General features: G+C 41.0%; 1 protein-coding gene across 2 annotated transcripts in view; it reads left to right on the top strand.

Moving 5' to 3' along the window:
* The window catches only part of cadpsa (Ca2+-dependent activator protein for secretion a), a 92,151-nt gene extending 72,292 nt beyond the window's left edge, over positions 1 to 19,859 (top strand). For both annotated transcript variants that reach the window (XM_062987137.1, XM_062987136.1), the window contains 8 exons: positions 17 to 172; positions 252 to 399; positions 1,760 to 1,834; positions 3,171 to 3,254; positions 3,885 to 3,917; positions 5,462 to 5,569; positions 18,096 to 18,200; positions 18,903 to 19,859. In XM_062987137.1, the coding sequence (XP_062843207.1) occupies positions 17 to 172; positions 252 to 399; positions 1,760 to 1,834; positions 3,171 to 3,254; positions 3,885 to 3,917; positions 5,462 to 5,569; positions 18,096 to 18,200; positions 18,903 to 19,067 (874 nt within the window). In that variant the 3' untranslated portion in view covers positions 19,068 to 19,859. The remainder of the gene's footprint in view (positions 1 to 16; positions 173 to 251; positions 400 to 1,759; positions 1,835 to 3,170; positions 3,255 to 3,884; positions 3,918 to 5,461; positions 5,570 to 18,095; positions 18,201 to 18,902) is intronic.
* The last annotated feature ends 5,652 nt before the right edge of the window (positions 19,860 to 25,511 follow it).

The following is a 25,511-nucleotide window of genomic DNA, read 5'->3' as shown; positions in this document are numbered from 1 at the left end:
TTATTTATTTTTGCAGTAATGGATCAGGCACGTCTGAGGATCTGTTCTGGAAGCTGGACGCCCTGCAGACCTTCATTAAAGACCTGCACTGGCCCGAGGAGGAGTTCGCTAAGCATCTGGAGACAAGACTGAAGCTCATGTCTAGCGACATGATCGAGTCCTGTGTGAAGAGGTCCGGGGTCATCAGAAACACATCTGTAATCTTACATGGTTCTCTTCTTCCTCACTTAACTTTGCATTGTCTCTGTCAGAACGAGGGTGGCGTTTGAAGTGAAGCTGCAGAAAAGCAGCCGGACAACAGACTTCCGCGTCCCGCAGTCCGTATGCACCATGTTTAATGTCATGGTGGATGCCAGGGCACAGTCTGCCAAGCTCTGTGCCATGGAGGTTGGCCAGGAGGTACAAAACACCTCTCCTTTTGCTTTGTCACATTGCACTATTATTATTATTGTTGTTGTTGTTATTATTATTGTTTTTTATTTATTTTAATATTTATTAAATACTTAAATACATATTATTAAATAAATTATAAAATATAATTTTAATTATTAAAATTATTATTATTATTATTATTAATTATTATTATTAGTGAATTAATATTATTATTAATATTAATATTATTAAATTGTTATATTATTACATTGATGTTGTTATTATTATTATTATTATTATTATGTTTTTTATTAGTAGTAGTTGTAAATTATTATTATTATTATTAAATTGTTATTGTCATGTTGTGTTGTTGTTTTGTTATTATTATTATTATTTTATAGGGCAGTTGTAGCATAGTGGTTAAGGTACTGGACTAGTAATTAAAAGGTCGCTGGTTCAAGCGCCACCACTGTCAGGTTGCCACTGTTGGGCCCTTGAGCAAGGCCCTTAAACCCTCAATTGCTTAGACAATATACTGTCACAGTACTGTAAGTCCCTTTGGATAAAAGTGTCTGCTAATTGCCGAAAATGTAAATGTAGTAGTAGTAGTGGAAGTATTATTTTGTTGTTATTATTATTATTGCATTATTATTAGTAATAGTATTATTACTATATTGTATTATTATTATATTAATGTTATTGCATTATTATTGTCATTACAAAAACTACATTAACTGCTTGTCGATAGCACATGTTGTGTTTGTGTGGTGACAGATGTATCAGACAGCCTTTTAGCTTTGTTTTGGTTTTGATTTCGTTTGACAGCTGGTTCGTGAACTTTTGCTGCTTTGTGTATTATTTCTCTGTCAGTCCTAAACCGTATCTGCTCGATCCTTCCCTTTATCTCTCGTCTCAGTCTTGTGAAAGTTTGTTAGAGAATGGGTAAGTGTGGCTACCAATTCAATTGAATTCTCACTCCCAGTTCCCAAATGTATAATTAGCAATCGTAGCAGTTTTCGCCATTCCTCTGACACTCCCATGATTGTTTTGATTCCAATAGCGTATGTGCTAGCTGCTTCTGAATATACATGTGTTAGAACTGAGAGCCCTCACACTCCCACCACATCTTCAGACAGGTAATAATTATCTGAACTGAATTAATTACCCAGAAGTCCTCTCCAAGGCAAGCAGAGAGACAAAGAGGTACGGTTGGCACCTTTACCTTGGGGTTTAGTTCTAATCTGGCTGAGCTACATGTGGTTGTGGAATTGGGTTTATTTTGGATTTCAAAGAAGACATTTTTAAAAGTATTTTCTTTTATTTTAACATTTGTTAGTGTGTATTAGTACAATCACTGTTTTATTATTATTATTATTATTATTTACAGAGGCAGTACCACTCTCAAATTGACAATCTGATTGAGGAGACGGTGAAAGAGATGATTACTTTATTGGTGGCAAAGGTACAATAAAATTATTTAGTATTTCTGTAACATTATTATCACCTGACATTGAAAATGAACACACACACACTAGATGGCCAAAAGTGTATGGATGTCCCTCCTAAATAGAGTTTAGATGTGTTGAACACACCAGTTGGACCTCCAAGGTGTATACAAGAACATGGCTTGACAAAAGTTGTAGAGGAACTTCAGTGGCCTGCCCTGGACCCTGACCTCATTCCTATTGAACATTTTGGTTATAAACTGATATGTAGATTGCAAGCCAGGCCTCGTCATCCAACACTGCTGCCTTAAATGAATGATTGGGCACAAATTTAAAAAAAGTTAAAAGAAAAGCCTCCCCACAAGAGAGGGAAAATTACATATTAATGTTCATTTGCTTTCAAATGAGCCAAGTGTCCACATACTTTTGGTCATATAGTGTATATTTATTCACTTGTTCATTTATTTATTTTATGGAAAGATCTGCATCACTAAAGGAAAGATCAAGAGGTTTATTATAGGGGAACAGATGGTAGGAGCTTCAATCAGATAACCGATATTGAATAAAAACAGTGTATTTGTGTTTAAATGCTTTACCCTTGCAGAACAATGTCTTCTTCTTATTTGTCTTATATTATTTACAGTCATTTTTTCATTATAAAGGGAAGAGCCACTGCAGTTCAACACTGGCTTATTCTTACTCATCGTCTTATTAATACAATAAAAAGAATTCTATTTGTGTCTTTTAATAGTTTCATGAGGATACTAATGACTGTCTGGCACCCAAAGACAGACAGAGAGAGAGAGAGACAGGCAGACAGATTGCTTGTTATTTCATATGTGTCACTAAATGATTTCAGATTATTAAACAACACATTAAACATTAAATTTAAATTAATTTTAATATAACATTACTGTTTCGTTAACCCCCCATGCTTTCTGATTTTCCTATTTCAAGTTTAAATGTATTCATTTCTTATCACACTTCAGTTTCCTTGTTTTTGTTTTATATTTTGTTCTTGTTTTTACTGTAACATTGAGATGTCAGACATTTATTTGTATCCGTTTTTATTACTGTTTTTTTACGGTCACTGCATTTACTCTGAGGGACGTGTCTCTTTTGTCTTTATTTGTTAGGTTTATTTTTTCACTTTTTTCTTTTTTGTTAGTAAGCTTTACAATATTCGGTTTCCTTTTTACCAACATTTATTATTTACAGACATCATGTTTTCATCGTGAGACGTGTTTTCTAAGTCTTTCTTTTAGTTTCTTTCTTTTCTCAATCTTGTGAAAGTCTCAGTACAATACTGTAGTTGTCATGTTTTATTAAACGTACGTTTTTTTTTGCGTTCAGTTTGTGGTGATCCTGGAGAGCGTCCTGGCCAAGCTGTCTCGTTATGATGAAGGCACGCTTTTCTCCTCCTTCCTGTCCTTCACTGTAAGAATAACATTCTTCTTCTATTTCTGACTGTATTATTATTATTAAACAACGAGGCATTAGAGCATAAACAACATGCTTAATTTAGCTTAAACTTTATACATACATATGACAAAAGTATGTGAACACCTTAACATCTGCTTGTTAGACATTTCATTCCAAAAGCAGCTGTAACGGCTTATGTTCTCGTGGGAGAAGGTTCCACAAGATTTTTAAATATGTCTGTGGGTATTTATGACCATTCAGTCTGACTGACAATGGTGTTAGATTAGAAGTCTTGGCTTGCAATTGATGCTTTAGTTCATCTCAAAAGTGTTCAGTGGTGTTAAGGTCAGACCGAACCTATTGAACTTGGTCTTTATGTCTTTATGGATCTCTTCTTGTGCCAGCATGGCAAGTTGAACGCATATAATTTACTTTATAGAATAAATTTTGCATACCTGTGACCAATCGACACAATTAAAACACCTTACTCAATACTTAGGAGAGCTGTCCACATAATATAAACACATTCAAACTTTTGGATTGTATAAATATCTAGTAAAATTGTAGACAGTAATTATGCAAAAACATGTTACATGATTAATTTGACTAAGACTAAGTTAATTAGGTCTATCTGTGTTTTCACAGGTCAAAGCTGCTTCAAAATATGTGGACGTACCTGTAAGTAAAACGTATTTATAACACAAAGCATCATGATCTCATCATCACTGGTGTTTGTATTTGTGTTAGTGACTGATTACAGGCCCGTGTGCACGAGCTGACAGTCTGTGGGCAGCAGCAGCGGCTCGTACAGATGGCCGTCTCTTACCTCCAAATGGCCATTCATATGCATGTGATGCGAGCGGCGTGGCCCTCTCTCCGTCTCCGCTAGCCGAGCAGACAGTGCGATGCGCGTGTTGTGCAACAAAGGCGCGTCGTGAGCCCACCGCGGGGTCCGACTCGTTACATCCTGCTTTCACTATAGCATCGTACCGCTTTCTTTAAGTGCCAAAACGTCGTGGCACACACCGCGCTGTCGTCCATTCTCTCTCGCTCTTCCTCGCTCTCTCTCTCTCTTTCTCGTGCCCCCAGGACCACAGAGCTTTGTGTTTCCATGGTAATTGTTTGCTTAATGCACAAAATAAAATTATGTCTGTGCTCATTTGCACCCCCCGAAAGTATCTGGAGAGGTGTGAAGTAAGTTCAATTTGCAGCGACTGACAATTACCAATTCTGATGACCTTCTGATGCCCGCTGGCACCATGGATACATTTCATTTAACACGAACACACGGCAAACAAAGAGGTTCAGTCTGACTGGCATACACAATGTCCTCCGTTCACTTAGCACATCAAACACAGCTGTTTTGAAAAGTAATAGTTTCTTCTAGTACCTGCAAATGTATTTTTCTTACAACTTCACAGATCATGACAGCTCATTTTAAGCTCTTTGAAGTTTGTTTTTGTTATTTTGTTCTACTTTATTTTGTTTTCCCCTTTCTCTCACTAAAATTGCTCTTCCTCCACAAAGGGATAATTTATTTCTGAGCAAATAGTCTGCTTTTAATTTGACTGATCATTTTGTCAATACATTCAAATGCCTTTCAGACTCTCGGGTGGCGCAGCAGTAAAGTATGCTAGCCCGCTTCTGCTGGGATCTGGCGATCCAGGGTTTGATTCTCAGTGGTGCTATCAGCCGGCCAGGCATCTGCACAGACATGATTGGCTAATGTCTGAAGTTTTGGATGTGTAAAACTTGTCTGTGCGCTCTCAGTCTTGTTTGCAAGCCCAGATAAATAAGGAGGGTTGAGTCAGAATAGGAATCCGGTTTAAAAACTGTTAACACTGCAAGGCACAAATACCCTGGACAGGGTGCCAAGCCATTGTGTTGAACAGTGGACAGGAGTTAACATGGGCACTTTGACTCACTCTCAAATACGCATTTTCATACACAGAAAGGTTTGATTCTGTGTGTTGTGATACATTCACCATCATCACCAGGATTAAACTGATCTGCAGTTTGACCCTCAGTAGCCCTTCTGCTGGTCAGTACCAGACACCCATTCAGGGTAAATCTTTTAGAAACAATGGCCATGTTTTCCAGTTCAGCTCTTTTGATCCTCATAAGGCATTTTGTGTTGTTTTTGAAGACACATTGATGTTTTGTTATAAATGACTTAACAGCTAATTATATATGCTTTTTGTTGTTGTTTTTGTTTTCTGTAGAAACCTGGCATGGATGTAGCCGACGCCTACGTGACGTTTGTGCGCCACTCTCAGGACATGTTGCGGGACAAGGTCAATGAGGAGATGTACATAGAAAGATTATTTGATGTAAGTAAATGCTGCTTGCGTCTCCTCCCTTGAAGTGCAGGAGGAGCTCCTCCAAAATGTGACAGAACAACTAGCTAGGAGGGATAGGTCACATTTTCAGATTTATTTCTTCCTTCCCTTCGGTTCTTTCTCTCTGACTTTTGTTCTATTTAGCTGTTTTTCTTTTCTTTGAACAAGTCTGCAGCTCTACCCCTTTGCTTTGTCTGCTCTTATGGCACTGTTTACCTTTTAAGCTTTACCTTTCTGGTCTGCCTTTCTCTGAGGTGCTACTGTACTCTTGCTTCTCTCTGGTGTCTGACACTACATAATGAAATAATGAGGTCCTGGAATAGTTGGGAAAAGCCCTTAACCCTCATTTGCTTGGCCTGTATTTGGTCTCAATTGTAAATACAGTAAATGTAAAACAGAATATGGAGTTTTCTAATCAGCTCACGCATTTGGCTTTATAAGGAATATCAAGATATCTGGGTGGTGCGGTGATCTAATATGCTAGCGGAGAATTTGAGGTTCCTAGTGGATGGGTGCACAACAGACACGAATGGCCGTGTCTACGGGAGAGAGATTTGAAGCCCACAACAAATAATAGTGTTTCTTTATATATTTGGAATAAAAATATCATTTTATTAATTTTGACTACAGTTTAGACAAAAATATATTTATATGTACATACATTTCTATACCATATACATACTGTAGATCAGTACATAAAAATCTCAAGCATCTCAAGGGTGCTGCCCTATTTTCAGAGTAGCTTATATTTTCAGTTAAAGAAGGACACAGTGAGGACTAAGAAAAATAGGAACAGACTCTCCAGATTTGTGGCTTATTGTTTGTCAGGATTAAGAAAGAGAAAGAAAGAGGTAAATGAGGAGGAGGGACCGAGGGTGGGGAAAACATCGTCTTAAGTGATGGTTGAGTCCATCGTCCTGTTCCTAATCCTTTGTCATGCATGTGGAACAGTTTGTGGGGTGCGTGCTGTGGCTCAGACATGTTTGCTTTGCCCTCGTTTAAGACCAGGTCTGCTTTCTCAACAAACAGCAGTGCTCATCCGGGGTCGGGATTCGTTTCTGTTTACACTTGTTGGAAAGGAAGAGCTCAGGGAGGAGCACTGAGATACTTTATAAAGGATGATCCCGGGACTAAATCCTGGGATTAACATCATACACTAGATGGACAAAAGTATTGGGACACCCCTTTTCATTTTGGAATTCAATCAATTCTATGACAGAAATTATATGAATTCAACTTTTTAGTAGCACTTTAGGGAAGGCCCTTTTCTATTCCAACATGACTACCCCCTGTGCACAAAGCAAGATCTATAAAGACATGAAGAAAAGCTTGATTTAAAGTAAACTCTTTGTCCAAAGCTTCGTACAGCATTGTGACAGTATATATTGTCTAAGCAAATAAGGTTAAGGGCCTTGCTCAAGGGCCCAACAGTGGCAACCTGGCAGTGGTGGGGCTTGAACCAGCAACCTTTTGATTACTAGTCCAGTACCTTAAACGCTAGGCTACAACTGCCCAGTGGCCTGCACAGAGCCCTGCCCTCAAAACTACTTAACAGCTTTGGAATGACCTGGATCATCAACTGAGGTATTCTTGACCAGACATGCAAATGCTCTTTTGTCTGAATGGACACAAATTCCAACAGACATACTCAATAGCCTTGTGTTATAGCTGAAAAAATTGGATTCCAACAAGTTTATTGTCAGGTGTTCAAATACTTTTAGCCATATGGTGTATATCCTATAAGAGTGTATGGAAACGTTTCACTTGGACATTCAGGGGCTCTTGATGGCTGTGTTTAATCTATCACTGCTTATGTTTGTACCTGCACTAATCTTGCTTTCTCTAAGTATAAATCTCTGCTGGATTTTCCTTTGCCTCTAGTAAAACATGTTCTCCTTCTTGCTGCTTTGCCTGTGCCTTCCAAAAAATCTCAGATGTGCAGCGTTCATGTTGCTGTGTGTGTTTGCATCACTTAATGTATAACAAAAGACAAAAATCACTCCTTATACCTGCATCCTTTCTTACTTTGTGCTCCTCTGCCTGCCTTCCTGCCACCTCTTGGATTTCTCTTTGATTTCCTTTCCAAATTTCCCAATACTACAATCTCTCTCTCTCTCTTTCTCTCTCTCTCTCTCTCCCCACCGACCCACACCTGAATCAAAGTGGAACTTATCCTTCCTGTCGAGTTGTTTTTATCACATTATCTCGAGTGGCATGATTCAGAGTTGACTAATCTTCCTGTGTACATCTACTAGCATGACTTGCCTCCTCGGAGAATTCCCCTCATACATGCATTCAAATACATCCGGCCTTCATCTCCACTCCAGCCCTCCTCTCCCCCGCCAGCCCCCCGCCGACCCCAGATGGAGATGCTGAGCGCACGTTCGGCTCCCTCGCCGACCTGCTGAAGTGGTGGGCCAGCAGAGAGCGCAAGCACCAGGCCAGCAATCTAAAACCAACTCATGAAAAAAGCTCTCACACACACACACACACTTCTTAACAATATGACAGATCAACACCTTTATTCTAAGCTGCCCAGCCGGTACCACTTTTATCTCATTTAAAGACTTCATTACTGATCTTTTACACCTAACCGTAATGTCACAAGGTTGAATTTTGGTTTTCATGAACTAACTATGCATCACAGGTCAATGTTAATAACGTTCAGTTTCTGTCCTACCTGTAACAAACATTCTCTCATTTATTTACCATTTAAATTTTACATTTATCTTCAGGAATTGATTCATCCTGATCTGTGTAGGGTTTCTAGAGGGTTTAAATCCTACGCAAGGCTAAAATCCACCCTTGAACATGATGCCAATTCATCACAGTGCATTACACATTTACTTACTTATAAAGTCACACCTTGGGCTGTTTTTGGGGGTATCAGTTTATGGGGGTAACATGCAACATGAACATCCCAAAAAAAACAGTACATGGGTTCCGGCTAGCTTTTGCTTATGATCAAAGTCTACTCCACAAGGGTGCTCAGGTGGCGATAAGGTGCTAGCCCACTACTGCTGAGATCTGGGGATCCAGGGTTCAAATCTAAGCAGTGCTATTGGCCGGTCAGGTGTCTGCATGGACTTGATTGACTACTGTCCAAGGGTAGGGGGATGTTTAAAATAGCCTAGCCTTTGGGAGGCGAACTTGTCAGGGTGCTCTCAGTGCTGGTCCTAAGCTTGGATAGAAATAGGAGTGTTCTGTGTGCCGATCTCTATATATGGGAGCAGCTAAAACACAAAAAAATCAAGTCTTCTCCACATCTAACAGCTACTCAAATCCTGCAGTTTGGTTTGGGGGTGAAGTACTTTAAAGATACTTTTGAAGTCATTTTCCCACATCCATCATGTCTTTTTTGCCCACATGTATAAAGGTCAACCTTATTGTTTAATTTCTAAATGACTGAGAAATTTCTCCTAATCGCCCTGGACCCTGAAGTTGCTTTGTCCAGTTCGTTTGCGGCTTTGCTGCTCAGCTCCCCCTTCGACTCAATGCTAATCTTCTTTGTCGGAGGGTCTGATCTAACAGAGGTTTGAGATCAGACTGGAAGCCTTACCGATGCTGTGTGAAGTGTTAGGTGGAGGTTAATTGGGGTCAAGAATGAGGATTTCTCACCAGCAGCAAGCACAATAAGATTATGTTCAAATGTGGCTTTTTCTTGGCTTTTATAGTAGTATTTCATTATGCGCCCAAAATGAGCATATGGGCATAAATAGCACAAATAACAACAAACATATGCTAACAAGTTCAAACTTGAAGAAAAGGTTTGCCAGCAGTTTAGCAATGACTCAGCAACTTTATTCTTAACTGTATTCTGGATTCGATGCTTTATGAATGCAATGCACTTTTCCTCAATCAGTTTACTCAACTGATCAAGTGTTACATGTTCACACAATCGTGTACACTGAGGCAACAAACCTTGTTGCGTCAGATTTGGTTACCTGCGAGCTAGTTATAAAACACAAAAGTAAACGACTGTTGGTAGATTTTGCTGATTCATTGCCTAGTCCAAACAGGCCAAATCATGCAGCATTTAAAGCACATGGATGGAGGGGATTGGTTGAGCTATGTATGTACACTATATGGACAAAAGTTTTGGGACACTCCTTCTAATTTTTTATTTTAATTCATGTGTTTCAGCCACAACAGTCAGTAACAAGCGTAATAAATCAGTTATATAAAAGAATGGATATGCTTTCAACTTTGCAGCAACAGTTTAGGAAAAGACCTTTCCTGTCCCTGCATGACTGTGCCCCTGTATACAAAGCAAAGCTCTATAAAGACAAGGAGAAAATGCTCGATTTAAAGAAACTCCAGTGGTCTGAACAGAACCCTGACCTCAGCCCCACTGAACACTTACACTGAGCATTTGAAAGTAGCGTTTATATTTTCTTTGTATAAAATCAAGACATTACATTTTGGCACCTGTACCACTAGGGGAAGGATGCCAAGTGGGCAATTAGGCTAATCTTAGGTTATATAGTATTTAAGTGCAAATGATATTTGACTTGAATTGGCTTGAAATGTACATTGTGATTGAATTGGATTGAATTGACCCAGTTTTATTATTATTAGTGGTTTTTCAGGACTCTTCTTCTCTTCTTTCATTGTTTTTGCTATTGGATGCTATTAGTATGAAGTCAAAATAATTGAAACATGACAGATGTGCGGTAACAGTGTCAGACTGCTAAATTTATTAAGAGATAAATGCTAAATTTATTTAAGATTTCAGATATCATGATACCTGGTATTGGTATTATGCCTTCATTATTGTACTGTGACAGATATAGTGAAACCATGTCAGACTTCCAAATCTGTCAAATTGAGGTCAAACAGAGAGTTGGAAACACAGAAATGTCGGGATTATTTGTTCTTGTTCTCCTCCAGCCTGCTAGTCCTTGGAAGACAGTCTGAAGAAAGTTTGGATTGTGACAGATGTGCTTAACGCAGCGCTCATCTGCCCAATCTGGTTCAAGCCTAGAAATCATAGATTAAAAAAAGCCATCCGACGTCGCACTGACCCCAGTGTGAAAGACTCGGGCAGATATGCTGGTGGATTACGTGGGTCAATTATACCCTTAATCTGCTTTACTGGGAGTGGGATTATGCCCGCTCGGCATTGATTGATTCAGAGTATTTCTGCTGACCTTGGCAGTTATCGGATCTGGTAAGAGTTTATGACGAGGGTTAAAGCCGCTTTGGGAGCAACGTTCAGCGCTGGACGGGTCTGTTGCACTGCTGCAAATGTTATGCTATACAGACCCGCTATACCATTTCACTGTCTGACGCGCTTTACCACTTTGCTGGCCCGGTCATGACCCACGACCCAAGTGAACAGTTTAATCAACTTTAGCTGGTTGACAGACAGAAAACCACCTGACCATTAGGTTCTGGGGTCATCGAGGCGGGAATGTCTTTAGCCTGGCATCAGTCTGAGTGTCAGTTACTGTTTATTAGCATCATTTATTAGAATCATGAATACAGACCAGACCCTTATATACAGGAGCAGCCAAAATAAAAGAAGAGGTAAACTGAAATGGTCTGACTGCAGCCTGAGCAGAAAAGCTCTGGACTGGTATACAGACGTCCTGTTTTGACCTAGACCTTTTTTTTACTGTGTAACCCTTAATGGCGTTATAATAATAACAAGGTGACTGGGGTTGATGCGCTCTTGTTTTTCGCCCCTGAGTAATCTCTTTAGGAATAAACCAATTGAATAAAGAGGCTTTGGGAGAATAATTGGGACAGTCGTAGGTGGAATTATATTTCTGGACCCAACAGGTACTCCCACGGTTATTGGTTATTGTTGAAAACACGTTAAAAGGTTTCTCTTGATTCAGAATGGAGGCAGTGCTGGCACTGTAAGCTGCTTAGGTTTCCGATAATTGCAGGAGCCGAGATTCTTTTCTTCTTTTTTTTTTCTTTTCTTCTTTTTATGTGTTAACCTGTAAGTTAATGCAGTGGTGTAGACACACATCAATTTGTACAAGCAAGTCACTTTAGATATAGTCTGTAATATATGTATATATTTGATTGGCACAATTGATGGCTTTCTAAATAGGAAATTTGACCGCCACCTTCCCCTCCCTCTGGCTCCGTGATGAATAGTGAGGTATGGTGGTATTTGTTTGATTAACTCGTCTGACAGGAGTGACAGCTGCTAGCGGGTGCACGTATACGAGAGGCTCAGCGCGGGTCCGCCTTTGTACATCTGTCAGCACGGAGGCAGGGCAAATCGGGGGGTGAAAAGAGACAAATTGGTCCCAAAAGGCAGGCCATTCACCTTCGGCTCACCCCCTCCGTGCCCCTCCTTCCCCCGGCCCATTCAGGTGCTCTGTGGGATTCTCAAGTGCTCGCTGGCTTATTCCATTTTGCCCCCTCCCTCCTTCTCTCCAAGTCGCCCCTCCCGACCCTATTCAGGCCGAGCCCTAGAAGTGTTGCGCTTCTCATTCGGCTGCGTCTCAATCTGCCTCTAAACGTTCCTTTGTGAGCACTCTGCTCACGGCTCCTTACTGCTTCTTTCTTCGTTCCTTCTTTCTTCCCCCCTCTTTTTTTTCGCTCATTGTGTGTTTACTCAATGACTCGGACACCGGCTATAATTCCCAGCGTTTAGTTCATCCCAACAAGCTTGTTCTCTCTGCGAGCTTGTTTTGGTGAAGAGAGCCGTGTTTGCATACTGTTATCCATTTAGTGAACGGGCCCTCATCTAACTGGAGGTCCGATACTGGAGGGCTTTTTGTCTCCACGTCAACACGCTAAAAAATGCGGCAGGACATTTCTGGAGAATTCATGCCATTATATCCCTGCTTGAATGTTTGGAGACTTTTGATGAAGCATAAAAGTATCTGGACTACCAGTTTCTAATGATATGCATAAATGCTGATTGGAAACAATTTGTTGTCCTGCTGCTGTCCTTGTAAGATACCTGGCTAGCTAAAGAACTAGTAGACTGTTGGGTCACACTTGTCACAAGTGGCTTTATTTGTATTGTCGTATATCCGGTGATTTATTTAATAGAAGCCGAATAACTAGATGGCATTCACAAGTTAGACTGTGTCCCAAACCACATACTACTGTCCAATCCGACATCCAGTTAGTACACCAGCTAGTTCATTTATGGTAATACCCTACAGCAGAATACAGTCCAGTATTAAATATTAGATGTACTGTAGGGTACCAGGCAGTAGCAGAAGGACATCCACCATCTAATATGTAGGCTGTGGATTTGGAAAGCTGGGTTCTGTTTAGTGCACATAAACAGGCTAACTAACTAATAATAAAACCATTTCACACATCACAGGTGAACCCGAGTGGCACTTCAGTACATGACTCCCAGTTTTAATCAGCTTCTTCTCAGCGATTTATTTAGCAGTAGTGAAATGTGTCAAAACGCACCTTATGTTTTCCAGCTACTGTTAATAATCTGACATGAATCTGTCACAGGTGAGCACCGGTAGTATTTTAGGATCATACTCTGTAAATATCAGTGTAAATATACTCAATGAATCCTACAAATATACACAAAACACAGCACGTTATTTATTAACTTATTAGGATTTTAATTCATGTTTTACACACTTTGGTTACATTCATGACAGGACAGGTAGCTACTCATTACACAAGATTCATCAGTTCAAGTTTAATGTCAAACACAGTTCAGTTCACCTCACTTGCACGTCTTTGGACTGTGGGAGGAAACCGGAGCTCCCGGAGGAAACCCACGCAGACACAGGGAGAACATGCAAACTCCACACAGAAAGGACCAGCACGCTCCACCTGGGAATCAAACCCAGGACCTTCTTGTTGTGAAACGACAGTGCTACCCACTGAGCCACAGTGCCGCCACACAGTAGCCAAATACGTATAAAATTTATCGTATAAAACTCTCCATTCTATTTGAGTGTGTCAGTGGGGATTTGTACCTGTCCAGAGCGTTTGTATGGTCAGGCACTGATGTTAGACAACATTTCAGTTCTTCCCAAAAGTGTTTATTAGCGTAATATTGAATTTAAACCAAAAACCACTCTAAATTATTCAGAATTACCCAGATAAAACTACAGTAGTTAATTGTTCAAAAATGAGGTTTTTTGAGCTATACAAGCACATGTTTAGCAATGTAGAAGTAGCTGGAGCAGAAACAGGAACAGAAGGCTTGTTGCACTTAAGGCTTCACCGAGGCATGCGAACCTAAAGCGCCTTCACTTTGTACACAATCAAAAGCGGTTTGAAGCTCACATGCTTGCTGAGCCTAAAACTCCGAGGGAGCTTTTCAGAGAGCGAGAGAGGGAGATGTAGGAAGGGAAGAAAAAAGCGAACAGAGCTGAATTTGAGTGCTGACACAATGGCACATTAGAGGAACATGTTTGGGGTCGTGTGTTCCCTGTGAAAAGTTTTCCTCCGGGTCAGTGCGCCCCACGGTGCGGAGAAAGAAAAGACGACAGACGCGGGTCCGCCGGTGTGAGTTACCATGGTAATTGAGTTCCGTCATCAATGGACCTCCTCTCGGGGACCAGAAAGCACACAATAATAAGCCAACAGCGGCTGCGAGCAGCGGGCAGGTAGGATTAGCCCGTCCCTTTGTCCTGTGAGCATAATGTCTTATAGTCAGTTTTAAAGAGTCCACCGCTCCGGGGGAGCCTGATTCAGCCCTGAGTCTGAGCTCACGGACAGCTCTTTTTAAGCAGGGCCAAAAAAAGGACGCTCTTATAGTGGAGAGTTATGGAAGCCCTTAAAGGTAATTTATTTAATTTGTTTTGCCATTTTCTTATTTACAATAAATTTACAATTTACACGTCCAGTTTCTGTCCATGTTTACCAGAAAGAAAAGCATAGAGCATTCGTAGAGCTGTAACACACATGGAGGAACACTCTATATTTAAGTATTTCTCTGCTGCTCATGATGCATCAGCAATAATGTGGTCCATCATGGCCTTTAGACTGTTTAAACCTTTTAGTGCAGCATTCATCACGCACTATGTTTTAAACACCATGCCGCAGTAATCACCTCAGTTGGGACACTTTTCATGGATTTTGGAGAGTGTTCTAGCTACCAAATTTGATTCTGAGTAGTGGTACCAACCTGGATGAGCATCAAATAGATACAACTGGCTGTGTCTATGGAAAGAAAAGTCAGAAGGAGCATCTCGTTGCTGCTACGGTCCCAGGACTGGTTGTGATAGTATGGCGTGACTGCCCATATGTGTGTAAACTCACCACTTGTTGGTAAAAACAAGCAGCCGGCATTTGCACTTATTGAATATAACCATATTGAAGACAAGGCAGGAAATAAAGAGAGAGAGAGAGAGAATAATGGAAATTTAAGGTAGTGAGGTAAGGAAATAGAGTATCGAGGAAGAGGAAAGTAGATTTGGTGCTCTAAAAGCAAGAGCAAAAGTCAGTCTTCATCCACCTCTTCAGCAGCTTGTCATTTTGCATTAGCATCAATGCTAGCGGCAATCATCATTCCATCCCTCCTGCTAATTGCAGACACAGCTGGGTCCCAGCGGGAGAGCTTCTCGAGCGGCACTGGCCATAGACTTTGGGCTCAATCAGACCCACTCAAGCTCATTCCCACTTACCCACACATACACACAGAGACTCATTCAAATGCATGCATTTACCACCAGTAAGGGCAGAAAGAGGCAGAGTCACAGGTTGCTTGTAATCCCTCTGTACCCCCCAGTGAGTCTCCACCCCCACTATATAGCATTCCTGCTTTTGTCAGAGGGTCTTTTTTGGGGGAGCACAAAGAGCCTCAGCAACTCCCACCACTTATTAAGATACAAGCCGTTTCAGGTGTGCCAAGGACTGGTAAAAGTAGCGTATATAGCATGTGTGTGCATGTGGCGGGGCGTGCAGGCTTACACTGAATTCTGTTTGTTGCCCCCCACTAGGCGCCATGGCTTCCTGTAACATGTCAAGTGTGAACGCCGGCTTGTTCGAGAACTGGGTGTTTTTCTGGTGTGTGTATATGTGGTGTTGCAGAGGGCATGAGGTCGCACAGCCATTCAGCACCCCCTCTTAGAGGTGTGGGGGGCCTGCAGATGTTCATGTGTGTGTACGTTTCGGTAAAGCCCAACACACACACACACACACATACACACACACAAATCTTAATATTAGACGGGTCTCATTAGATGATCACAGTTTTTTTTCTTCAGATCCGTTTTATTAGGTATTCAGAGGCACGACAGTCTTGTTTCGACTGGCAGACGCTGCCAGCTTCCCGCTGCTTCGGATCCAAAAAGTGGCGCGGTACATAATGCCCTCCGAGAGAGACTTCTGTTCCTCTCATCATAGCAGAACCAAGTGCCACAACCAGCACTGTTCATTTCACAAGCCAGACCGGCCTCGTTCTCGATGTCCAATCATTTTACTTCCTAATTCCTACAAATTAAAGATAAGATACAACTTCTCAGAAGTATATGGACACTTGACCGTGAGCTTGTTAGACATCCTATAGTATTGTAAACCCATTGTGGCTATAACAGCCTCTTCTTTTCTGGGCAATTTGTGAGAATTTGCTGTTGGTGATGTTGGTATTCCAAAGCTGTCCAGTACAGCTGAGGTCATGGCTCTGTTCAGGCCACAAAAATTATCAAAATGTACGTACCAGATAGGTGTACCTAATAAAGTGCACGGCCACCCCTAGTATTTGTCTAGTAGTGTTGCAGTACAGTGAGATGTGAACAAAAAAGCATTTTTGCTTGAGATGTGTGCCAATGTCCTGGAGTTTAGCTTTAGCCTAATGCTTTTTAAAGGAACACAAACATAGCAGCTTCAGTGTAAGTCTTTTCTAGGTAAATACGCCAGGCCAACAGCTTAAATCAATCATTCTTAAGGACTCCTTGACCAGTCCAGCCATAGGTTTGGATGTTAGTTCAAGTTTAGAAAACAACTACAGAACAATAACAAACCAAGACTTGGGGATCAGTGGGACTGATAACGTTCCTTATAAGTGGAAAGGTCCTTCCAGATTTTGGCATTAACATTGTGCCATATGTTTACATCATATAACGTTATCACGTTACCGCCTTAAACTCCTGAGGCTGCTTTTGTAGCATTAACAAACAGCAATAATTGATAGCAATAGCGGGTTTATACCAGCCACATTACGGATGAAGAGTAACAAACTTCACTATTATGTAGGGACTATCATCCAGCTAGTTGACATTACTCTTAAGACATGACTTTATAGGTCAGTAAGCTAAACATTAGATTGTATTCTACATTAAAGCTGCAATTTTTAATTTAACTGTGGACAGGGAAGGTGTACCCTAGCACTCCCTTGTCTGGTAGGTTAGCAAACAAAGTTATGATTTGCCCTCTATAGTTGCTTGTAGTTATGCTGGTATGATTTGATGCGGTCGCAGGGAGAAGGTAATAGAACTTACAATTCTCAAAGGTAAACAGTATGAGAAAGATGGAGAGCAATCAGATGAACCGGGGAAGCTCGAGGGAGATGAAGAGAGAAAGAGAGAGCATGTGTGAGTTGTGAAGTTGTCCAGGCCTGGCCTCTCGGCGGGGGTCTATCACGGACCGGCTGCCTGAGCGTTCACAGGCACACAGCACTCCCAGATCAGCACCGAGCCCTGACTCCCACATACACACACTACAACCAACACACCACAGAGCCCCCTGACTCACAAATGCTCCACCAGTGTTCCATCAGCCTCACTTTAACATTTTCCAATCTGATCTCATGCAGAATCAGGACCTTGGTAGGACTCGTAATCACAGCAGGTGGCACCTACCTTAACATTTATGCTATACATATCAGATACAGAAATACTGACTGTGGACTGTCGCCTAGAATTTGTCATAACCTCTCTACCCATCCATTAATGGAAAGGACCTTAAGACAATTTTTGAAAAATTGGTGGTGTATCATTTAAGAGGTAAGTTTAATGATCCCTGGACCAATATATTTCTCTATGCCTATTGAGTAAAGCTAAATGACATCCAGTTCATTCTCATCATTACTGCATTTTAACTGCAGCTGATCAATTAGACTCCAGCCCATGGTCCAACATCTGCATCCCAAACCCTCCAAGCACTGGCTGTTTGAGATTAACCTTGAGTTCTGCAGGTTTTAATGATCCAATGAGAGGGGATAAAAGACACATATGGGTAAAGACACTTTGTGTACGTTAGTAGAGCAAAGACATCATGGCTGCCTCTCCTCCAGCATGACAGAAGAACTGGAGCATGATGAGTGCTGATGGCACACCAAACATCTCTTCCAGTCAATGTGTCACTTATTAGTACGCTTAAAGGAAGACTAACTCTCCGCCTGGAGCTCCAGTCCAGGGATGCTGCTTGATTCACTTTTCTAATCTAGACAGAGTTATTCACTGTCCAAGCTGTTTGAAATGATGCTAGTATTTATGTTGAGAAATGAGCCGGTCATGTTACTTTTCATGATGAAATATTACTTGTTTTGTGTTTTGAGATGTTGAGATGTACGTATGTGCTTGTGTTTGTTTTGCTGGAGAATACTGCATTTGTGTTGCAGCAATGGTACACGAGTACGATGAATCTCCTGGGGACCTGGTTAACAGACCGGATGGACCTGCAGCTTCACCTCTACCAGCTGAAAATCCTTATTTGGATTGTAAAGGTGATGCACGGACAGAAGTAATGATCTAAATGGATGAATTAATAAATGATTGTTGTATAAGAAGGATGGATAGATGGATAAATGATGGACAGATAAATGGATGTATAGATGGCTGGATGAATGGATGGATGGATGGATAAATGATGGACAGATGGATGGATGATGGATGGATGAATGGATGAAAGGATGATAAATGGATGGATGGATAAAAGGAAAATGGATGGATGGATGATGGCTGGATGGATGGATGGATAAAAGGATGATGGCTGGATAGATGGATGGATGGATAAAAGGATGATAAATGGATGGATGGATAAAAGCATAATGGATGGATGATGGCTGGATAAATGGATGGATGGATAAAAGGATAATAAATGAATGGATGATGGATGGCTGGATGGATGGACGGATGTATAGATGGCTGGATGAATGGATGGATAAGTGGTTTTAAAGGAGGATTGTATGGCAAGTACATAAGGAAATACGAATTCTCCTTATTGTATCATTAAAACTGTATGGCAAGTTGGCTTGTTGGATGGATCAATGAATGTCTTATCAATCAGTGGTTTAAGATTTCAAGAGAGTCAGTGAAAAAAGAAGGATAGTTTATGGCCGGGTGGCAAGCTTGCTGATCGTCTGGATGGATATAAAGATGGATAAATAAATAGCATCCATTCCTAATAGAAATCTTTTTTTCTGCAGAAGAAGTATCGTGACTTCCGGCTGCAGGGTGTCCTGGACTCGACTCTGAACAGCAAGATGTACGAGACAGTGAAAAACCGGCTGATGCTAGAGGAGGCCACGGCGTCCGTGAGGGACGGAGGAATGCAGGGCATCTCCATGAAAGACAGCGATGAAGAAAATTAGCAATGAACAATAAGACACCACGTGATGCGGCTATGTTTGTGTAGTCTGCTGAAGCCATGCATGTACACCGTCCGTCAAGCTTCCTTATGTTTTTTTTTTTTACAATGGAGTCTTATAAAGACTTATAAAGGGCCCGAGTTTATTTCTGAAATGGGATGCTAAAAATTACAACTACTATTCAATGTTCGTCAAATTATGGTAACAAAGTAAAAATAAAACAAGTAATAATGTCCAAAATTTGTTCCTAAATGTTTCAAAGCAATATTGCGTACTGCTTTTAGACAACATTCTGCGTAAGATGGTTAGGAATCATGCCCTCTGTGTCCCTGTTCGATGCGAATGTGTACGAAGCTTCTTGTGTGTATTGTAAATATATGAATGGTACATAACTGTGGATAAAATAATAACTAGAACTTTATTTCTTTGATTCTTTTTGCATGTATGCAGGATGAATTTGCTATGTTGTATTTTTCGATCGTTGCAAAGTCGTATTTATATTTTGTTTCCGCGAATGATATTCAATCAATAATCATGTTATCATCACCAAATGAGAACAGCCATGTTTTCTGATACGAGTCGGTCCTGAGTTAATGCAATATTTTGCCGTAGCTTTATTACAAAATACTTTGACCAAGTGTGACCTACTTTTTCATGTTTTACTTTGTGATATAAATAAGCGTTATTTTATCTATTCAGTAGGTGCATTATCTATGTGAACCAAAATCACCAGATTTTCGCAGATCCAGTTTGTTTGTCTGTTTTTTTTTGTCATATTTGAAGCCGACACTGATCTTTGTGCAAGTATTTGCATGTCTTTGTCATCCAAACTTCCAAATCGTTCTTGATTTTTGTGACAATAAAATGACTGATATATTTATCTTCTGTTTTGTTGTCATACTTCTTTTACATGATTAAACAAAATGCAAGTGATCACACATTTACTATTCCTGACTTCACCCTTAGCCCAGGCCAAAATAACCAAAGAAATCGTCTATGTATGTACAGATTGCTTCAAGTTGACTTCAGTTGTAAAAAAGGTTCCGGTAACTCAAAGAACCTTTGGTCAACCTTGTGGTAATACTTGAGACACATCAGGATCCTCTACTGTTAGCAACGAGGGGAAATCTCTGGCTACAGTGGGCACAGGCTCACCGTATCTAGACAGTTAAAGATAGAAAAATGTAGGTTTGGTCTGATTAAAGCTCTGATTAATACTTGTAAATATGGCTTCTTTGATAGTTCCAGTGATATTTCCCAGCATACACATTTATATTTCCCAGTTCACAAAAACACTATTTTTTAAAGAAATAAGTGCATTTTAACACCTGCATGGACTCAACAAGTATAAAAGGTTAAGGTTTAGGAACAGGTTTAGGGTTTGTACCATTTCATACCACTTTACCCTTTACTCAATTTGTCACCTGCAGAGGCTTTATAAGAAAATCCTGCCTCATCGGCTCCCTCAGCGTCCTTATCCCCTGTCGAACCAGCGTATCAAGGAAGTCTCAGGTTAGCATTGTGGGATTAGGGTGAAGCTTAGCCCCGGCAGCTAGATTTCAGAACAAGAGCAGATTAAAATAATTGCTAAAGATGATATGCCGTCCACTTCGGCAGATCATCTACCACAGATTAAAATTATTTTTATTGAGGTTCAAAAACCAATCAGTGCCGCCCTGAAGATAAACTAAAGAAGAGGTGGGATTAGAGTTAGCAGTGCCCTACATGGGAGGAGGAGGACGGGATGTCTTCATTATTTCATACGGAGATCAACAACAAATCCTTCCAAAACAGAAAACAAACCAAAAAAAAAAAAACTTATTTATTACAAGAACAACAGATTTATTAAAAGTTGTATAATAATCATATGATCAAAGAGATCCATCATTACTAATCACCGAACATACAAGAATATGACAAAAAAATTTTGTGGACGTTTAAATCTTAATAATTATGAGGGGTGTCCATATACTTCTGATATTATAGTGTAGGCATAATACCCAGTATACTGATTGGTTAGGTTTAGATGTTTTAATGTCTTAATGTATGGCTGAGCTTTATTGTCGCTGAGAGCGAAGTTCCTACAGTTTATTTGTATTTATTGGATATTACAATGGTTTGAGATGTTCTGGCCAATTTCGCCTTTCATAGGTTCAAGTGTCTCAACACTTCTGACAAGCTTCACCTGATGCAGTGCTGTGTTCCAACAATTTGCTTTATTAATTCCTTCCAGCACTACATACACAACTTCCTCGAGTTACCCCACAGCTATGGGACCCCGACTGATTCGCATTGTGCAGCATAACAAAGTAAAAGTGCTCCATCTGACACCCTGCGAGGAGTAAACAGGGCTGCACCTGACGAAAAGAGAGGGAAGACGTTTCATCTGTTTAGTCGCCTCGGCTCACAGCGCCAATTTCGGCTGTTCTTGAGCACCGGGGCACAGGGCAGAGAAAGACTAATGAGAGAGGCCCATTGTTGGAATATGTTACCACCGGCCTGCCGCTGTGACATAGTTATAGTAGCATAAGCTCTAGCGCAACACTGCTCGGCTTCTGATTTCCGTACAATCAAAAGAGGAAAACGAAAAAAAAATCAACACAATCTCCCCACCGCAAGACCAGGCTCAGATATCATACCTTTAATTTGCTCATAAATCCTTTCGCGGTGCAGCAATTTTGCGCCCGGTGACAGATTAATAGCCGAGGAGATTTAGTCAGGCACGATCCATGCTGCTGAGGCTTTTAAGCTCCAATCAGGTTAGGAAATAGGAATGATAACAGTCTGCAAATAAAAGATTCTCCAATTGACCGGCACAGCGAGATTCGGCTCCAGGTTCGCAATCTCGACGTGCGCTCGGGGGGCCCGTGGGCCAAGTGCTGACCATCAGACTCAGCGTGTGGGCTCCGAGCGGATGTGCTAGGCAAATGAAATGTAGAAATCGGGAAAAACAAATACAAGAAAGAAGTAGAGTAAGATTAAATCTGTGTGCCCATGTCGCGTCTGTATTGAACACTTTATTTCGAGGCGGATCGGAACCCACAGCGACCCGATAGATGTCGATGTGAAGTGGTGATGAAAGTTTGCTCGACATGTTGTGTGAGAGGAAGCGTGGCCGGCATAGCAGTGTATGTACAAACAGGTAAAAGTCTTATTCTTTTAATAAAGCACGCTCAAAGCCTCTTAGGTGGCTATGTTTTTTGTAATCCTCACCTAGAAGCATCTCATCTGTGCATTAAGGGGAGACGGTACGACATCCTGAAATAATTAGTTTTCACTGAGATGAACGGCTTACTGTTGAAAGCAATCGCATGTCGTGTTCCAGCTTTGCCAGCCGTGCCTGGGAGGGATAGAGACAGACAGACTGACTGTGAGATGAAGATGATAATCAGATGAGCTGTTTCCCTCTTTAATCAAATGTGCTCCGGCAGATGAACAGAAAGGCCGAAATCTATCAGTTTAGCACCGTCATGGAGGGCCTCTAAACATTTTGGGTCAAGGTCAGAATATTATCTATGCAATAAAGATACAGGTGACATACCTACAGAAGTCAAAAGTGAACGTACGGTTATCACAGCAGTCACACAACCTCAAGGATTTTAATTATTTCATACATTTATTGGTGGTTTTGTAGAGGTCTGCTTGGATGAACCTACACCATATGGTCATCAGTAAGTGGACACTTGAACACATGCTTGTTGGACACCATACTCTAAAATCATGGGCATTTTATGGAAAACTTCCCATTTGTGGCTATGCTGTAACTGCCTTAAATCTTCTGGGAGGCCTTTCACAAGATTCTGGAATATGCCAGTGGGAATTTGTCCCCATTGAGTCAAATAAGGACATGTTAGGTCAGGCTCTGATGTTGGATAAGAAAACGATTTACACTCCAGTTTACCATCAAGGGTAAAGGACTTCACTTTGTCCACAAAGCACAGTGATTCTGGAACAGGAAAGGGTCTTCCCCAATGTGTTGCCACTAAGGTTTGCCTACAAAGAAGATCATTTATTTTATATATATTTTTTCACCTCATAGCAGCTGAAAATTTTACACTCTTTAATTCTAGGGGTGTCTACATACTTTTGGCCACATTGTGCACACATGCAGCAATTTTTTCATGTTATTTAATTTGACTGCACCCACTAGAAAGTACATGGATGAGTGGTTTTTTGCCAAGGTCGGAAAACCCAAACTGCAACCCTATGTCCAGAGACAATATGTATGAATGTGCAGAAATTTCCAAGATTGTCAGCTAACCTGACAACTCTTAAAATGCATAATCAAACCCCAAAGCAGGTCCGACTTCTTCTGCTCCTGATTTTAAATCCGGACCTGGTTTTCTAACCTTTGGCGAATATGCTAACACACATGCTTGCTCACACAGCCCCGAACGTGATTCACCGTCCTGCGCGGCTCCACAAGCGAACCGAGTATCTCCCGGACCGGAGGGGACGCTTCCTTGTCCATTTTGTGGTTCAGATCTAATTTGGTGGACAGCTGAGGGGCCGTGCCGGTCACCCTTACCTCTCCCTCCTGTCATCTCTCTTCAGTATTGTCCTTAGAGAAAAGAAAACCTCATTGAGGTCTTTTTGCTCAGAGCATCAAAGGTACGTCGGAGTCCCCCTTTGCTTTTGGAAAAGCCTGCGCCATTCAGAACTAACATTATGGAGAACCTCCCGCACTCGGGCGAGGGTCAGAAAAATAGAGGGTGGTGATGATAAAAAAAAGGAGCAGGAATGCTGGCTAATTGAAAGGCTGGAGGACAGAGATGAAGGAGAGGAAGGAAGAGAGCTGGGCTAAAAGACAGTTTAAAAGCAGAAAAGAGCTGGCAAAGAGAGCAGGCGGCTGACAGGATCCACGGCAAGGGTCGCGACACACTGCACTTCAATCTCAGGCGGAAAAAAACACGAGCTAAGAATTAAGTGACTGAACTTGTATAGGTGGAACTACAAGTGTGTGTGTGTGTGTTGAAGTGAATTAAACAGACAGGCGGTGTGTGTTGGAAGTGAAGCCGAATGGAATCACAGACCCTGACAGGCCCGAGAAATTCAGACGAGCTTCAGGACAAAAGTCCTGGCTGACAAAAGGACTCACACACAGATGCATTTTAGCACCTGGTTCCAAAGGGCACGAGTTTGTTCTATTTTTTTTTTTTTTGCAGTGCATAGTCTGCAAAAACATCTACAACTTTTTTCCACATCACAGCCATACAAGTTGTTAAAAAGCATGCAATACACTTCCACTCCCACTCCACTCTTGTACCTTTAGTTTGTGTTTTCTTGCATGAAAAAGTACTTTAGTGTAACCTAAACTCTAAATATGATCAGCAACATTATTTATTTGAGCCTAAAGGTATCTTATGATAGCATCTGATCATAGAACTGTGGCTTTAGTGTCTCAAAACCCTCATGTAAAAGTACATGCACCGTTATCTTCAGTAATAGAAATGCCAGAGACTACAAAACTCTTCGTATCATCCTTTTCATTTAGGGTACGTAACTTATATGTTCTCCCAAAAATACAAAAACCCTCATCTTAATGTCTCATCACACTTGTCGCGCTATTATTATGTTGTACATCATTATCAGTAGTTCATTCATTCATTCATTTTCACGTTTTACCATCATTTCATCCTAGTCAGGTAGTAGTGCATCCGGTTTCCCTGGAATTGCTGGGCACAATGCAGTAACACACCCTGAACAGGATGCCAATCTATTGCAAGGCATCTGCCCACCCCCCTTTACCCCAGACATAGCTAATCATGTGTTTATGTAGACGTCTGACCGGTCGATAATATTGCTGAGTGTTCCAACCCTTGATCCCATTGGTAGTGGGATAGCGCACCATTGAAGCATCTTAAATTTGTGTTGTGTAGGCCTATACTGCAGATGCAGTGGCTAGAAAATATGTTGAAACTATTAAATTGTTGTCCTTATAGCATTGACGTATTCCTAGAGGCAAAGGTCAGCTGCCACACTGCCACCTCCCCTGGGTGTCAAATTTTTTGGGCAACATCAGTGGTTGCAATTAAGAGAAAGACTAGCACTGGAAGCGTGAGAACCGTAGCTGTGGTTCAGTCATTCATTATCTAACAATCAGTGAATGTGTGGGTGGGTGTGTTCACATTGTAACAGCTCCCTGCCCAGCCAAGCATGATTTGGCATGTTCTCAACCACATGCACGCCCCTCCCCTCTCGCTGTCTATTATGACAAAACCTGCTGAAATTGGTAATTACAAACTCGTCTGTCTGCGATGGTGTTCACTCTGACTTTTCCTTTTTGTGATGTCTAATTTTTCATATTAGATACACTACACGGACAAAAGTATTGGGACACCCCTTCTCATTTTAAATGTATGTGTTTCAGCCACAACAATTGCTAACAGGTGTAATAAATTAATTATATAAAGAAAATTATATGCAACTTTGCAGCAGTTTAGGGAA

This window comes from Trichomycterus rosablanca, chromosome 24 (assembly GCF_030014385.1).
Source record: "Trichomycterus rosablanca isolate fTriRos1 chromosome 24, fTriRos1.hap1, whole genome shotgun sequence".
Taxonomy (NCBI): Eukaryota; Metazoa; Chordata; class Actinopteri; order Siluriformes; family Trichomycteridae; genus Trichomycterus; species Trichomycterus rosablanca.
This window is presented reverse-complemented; position numbering and strand designations above follow the sequence as displayed.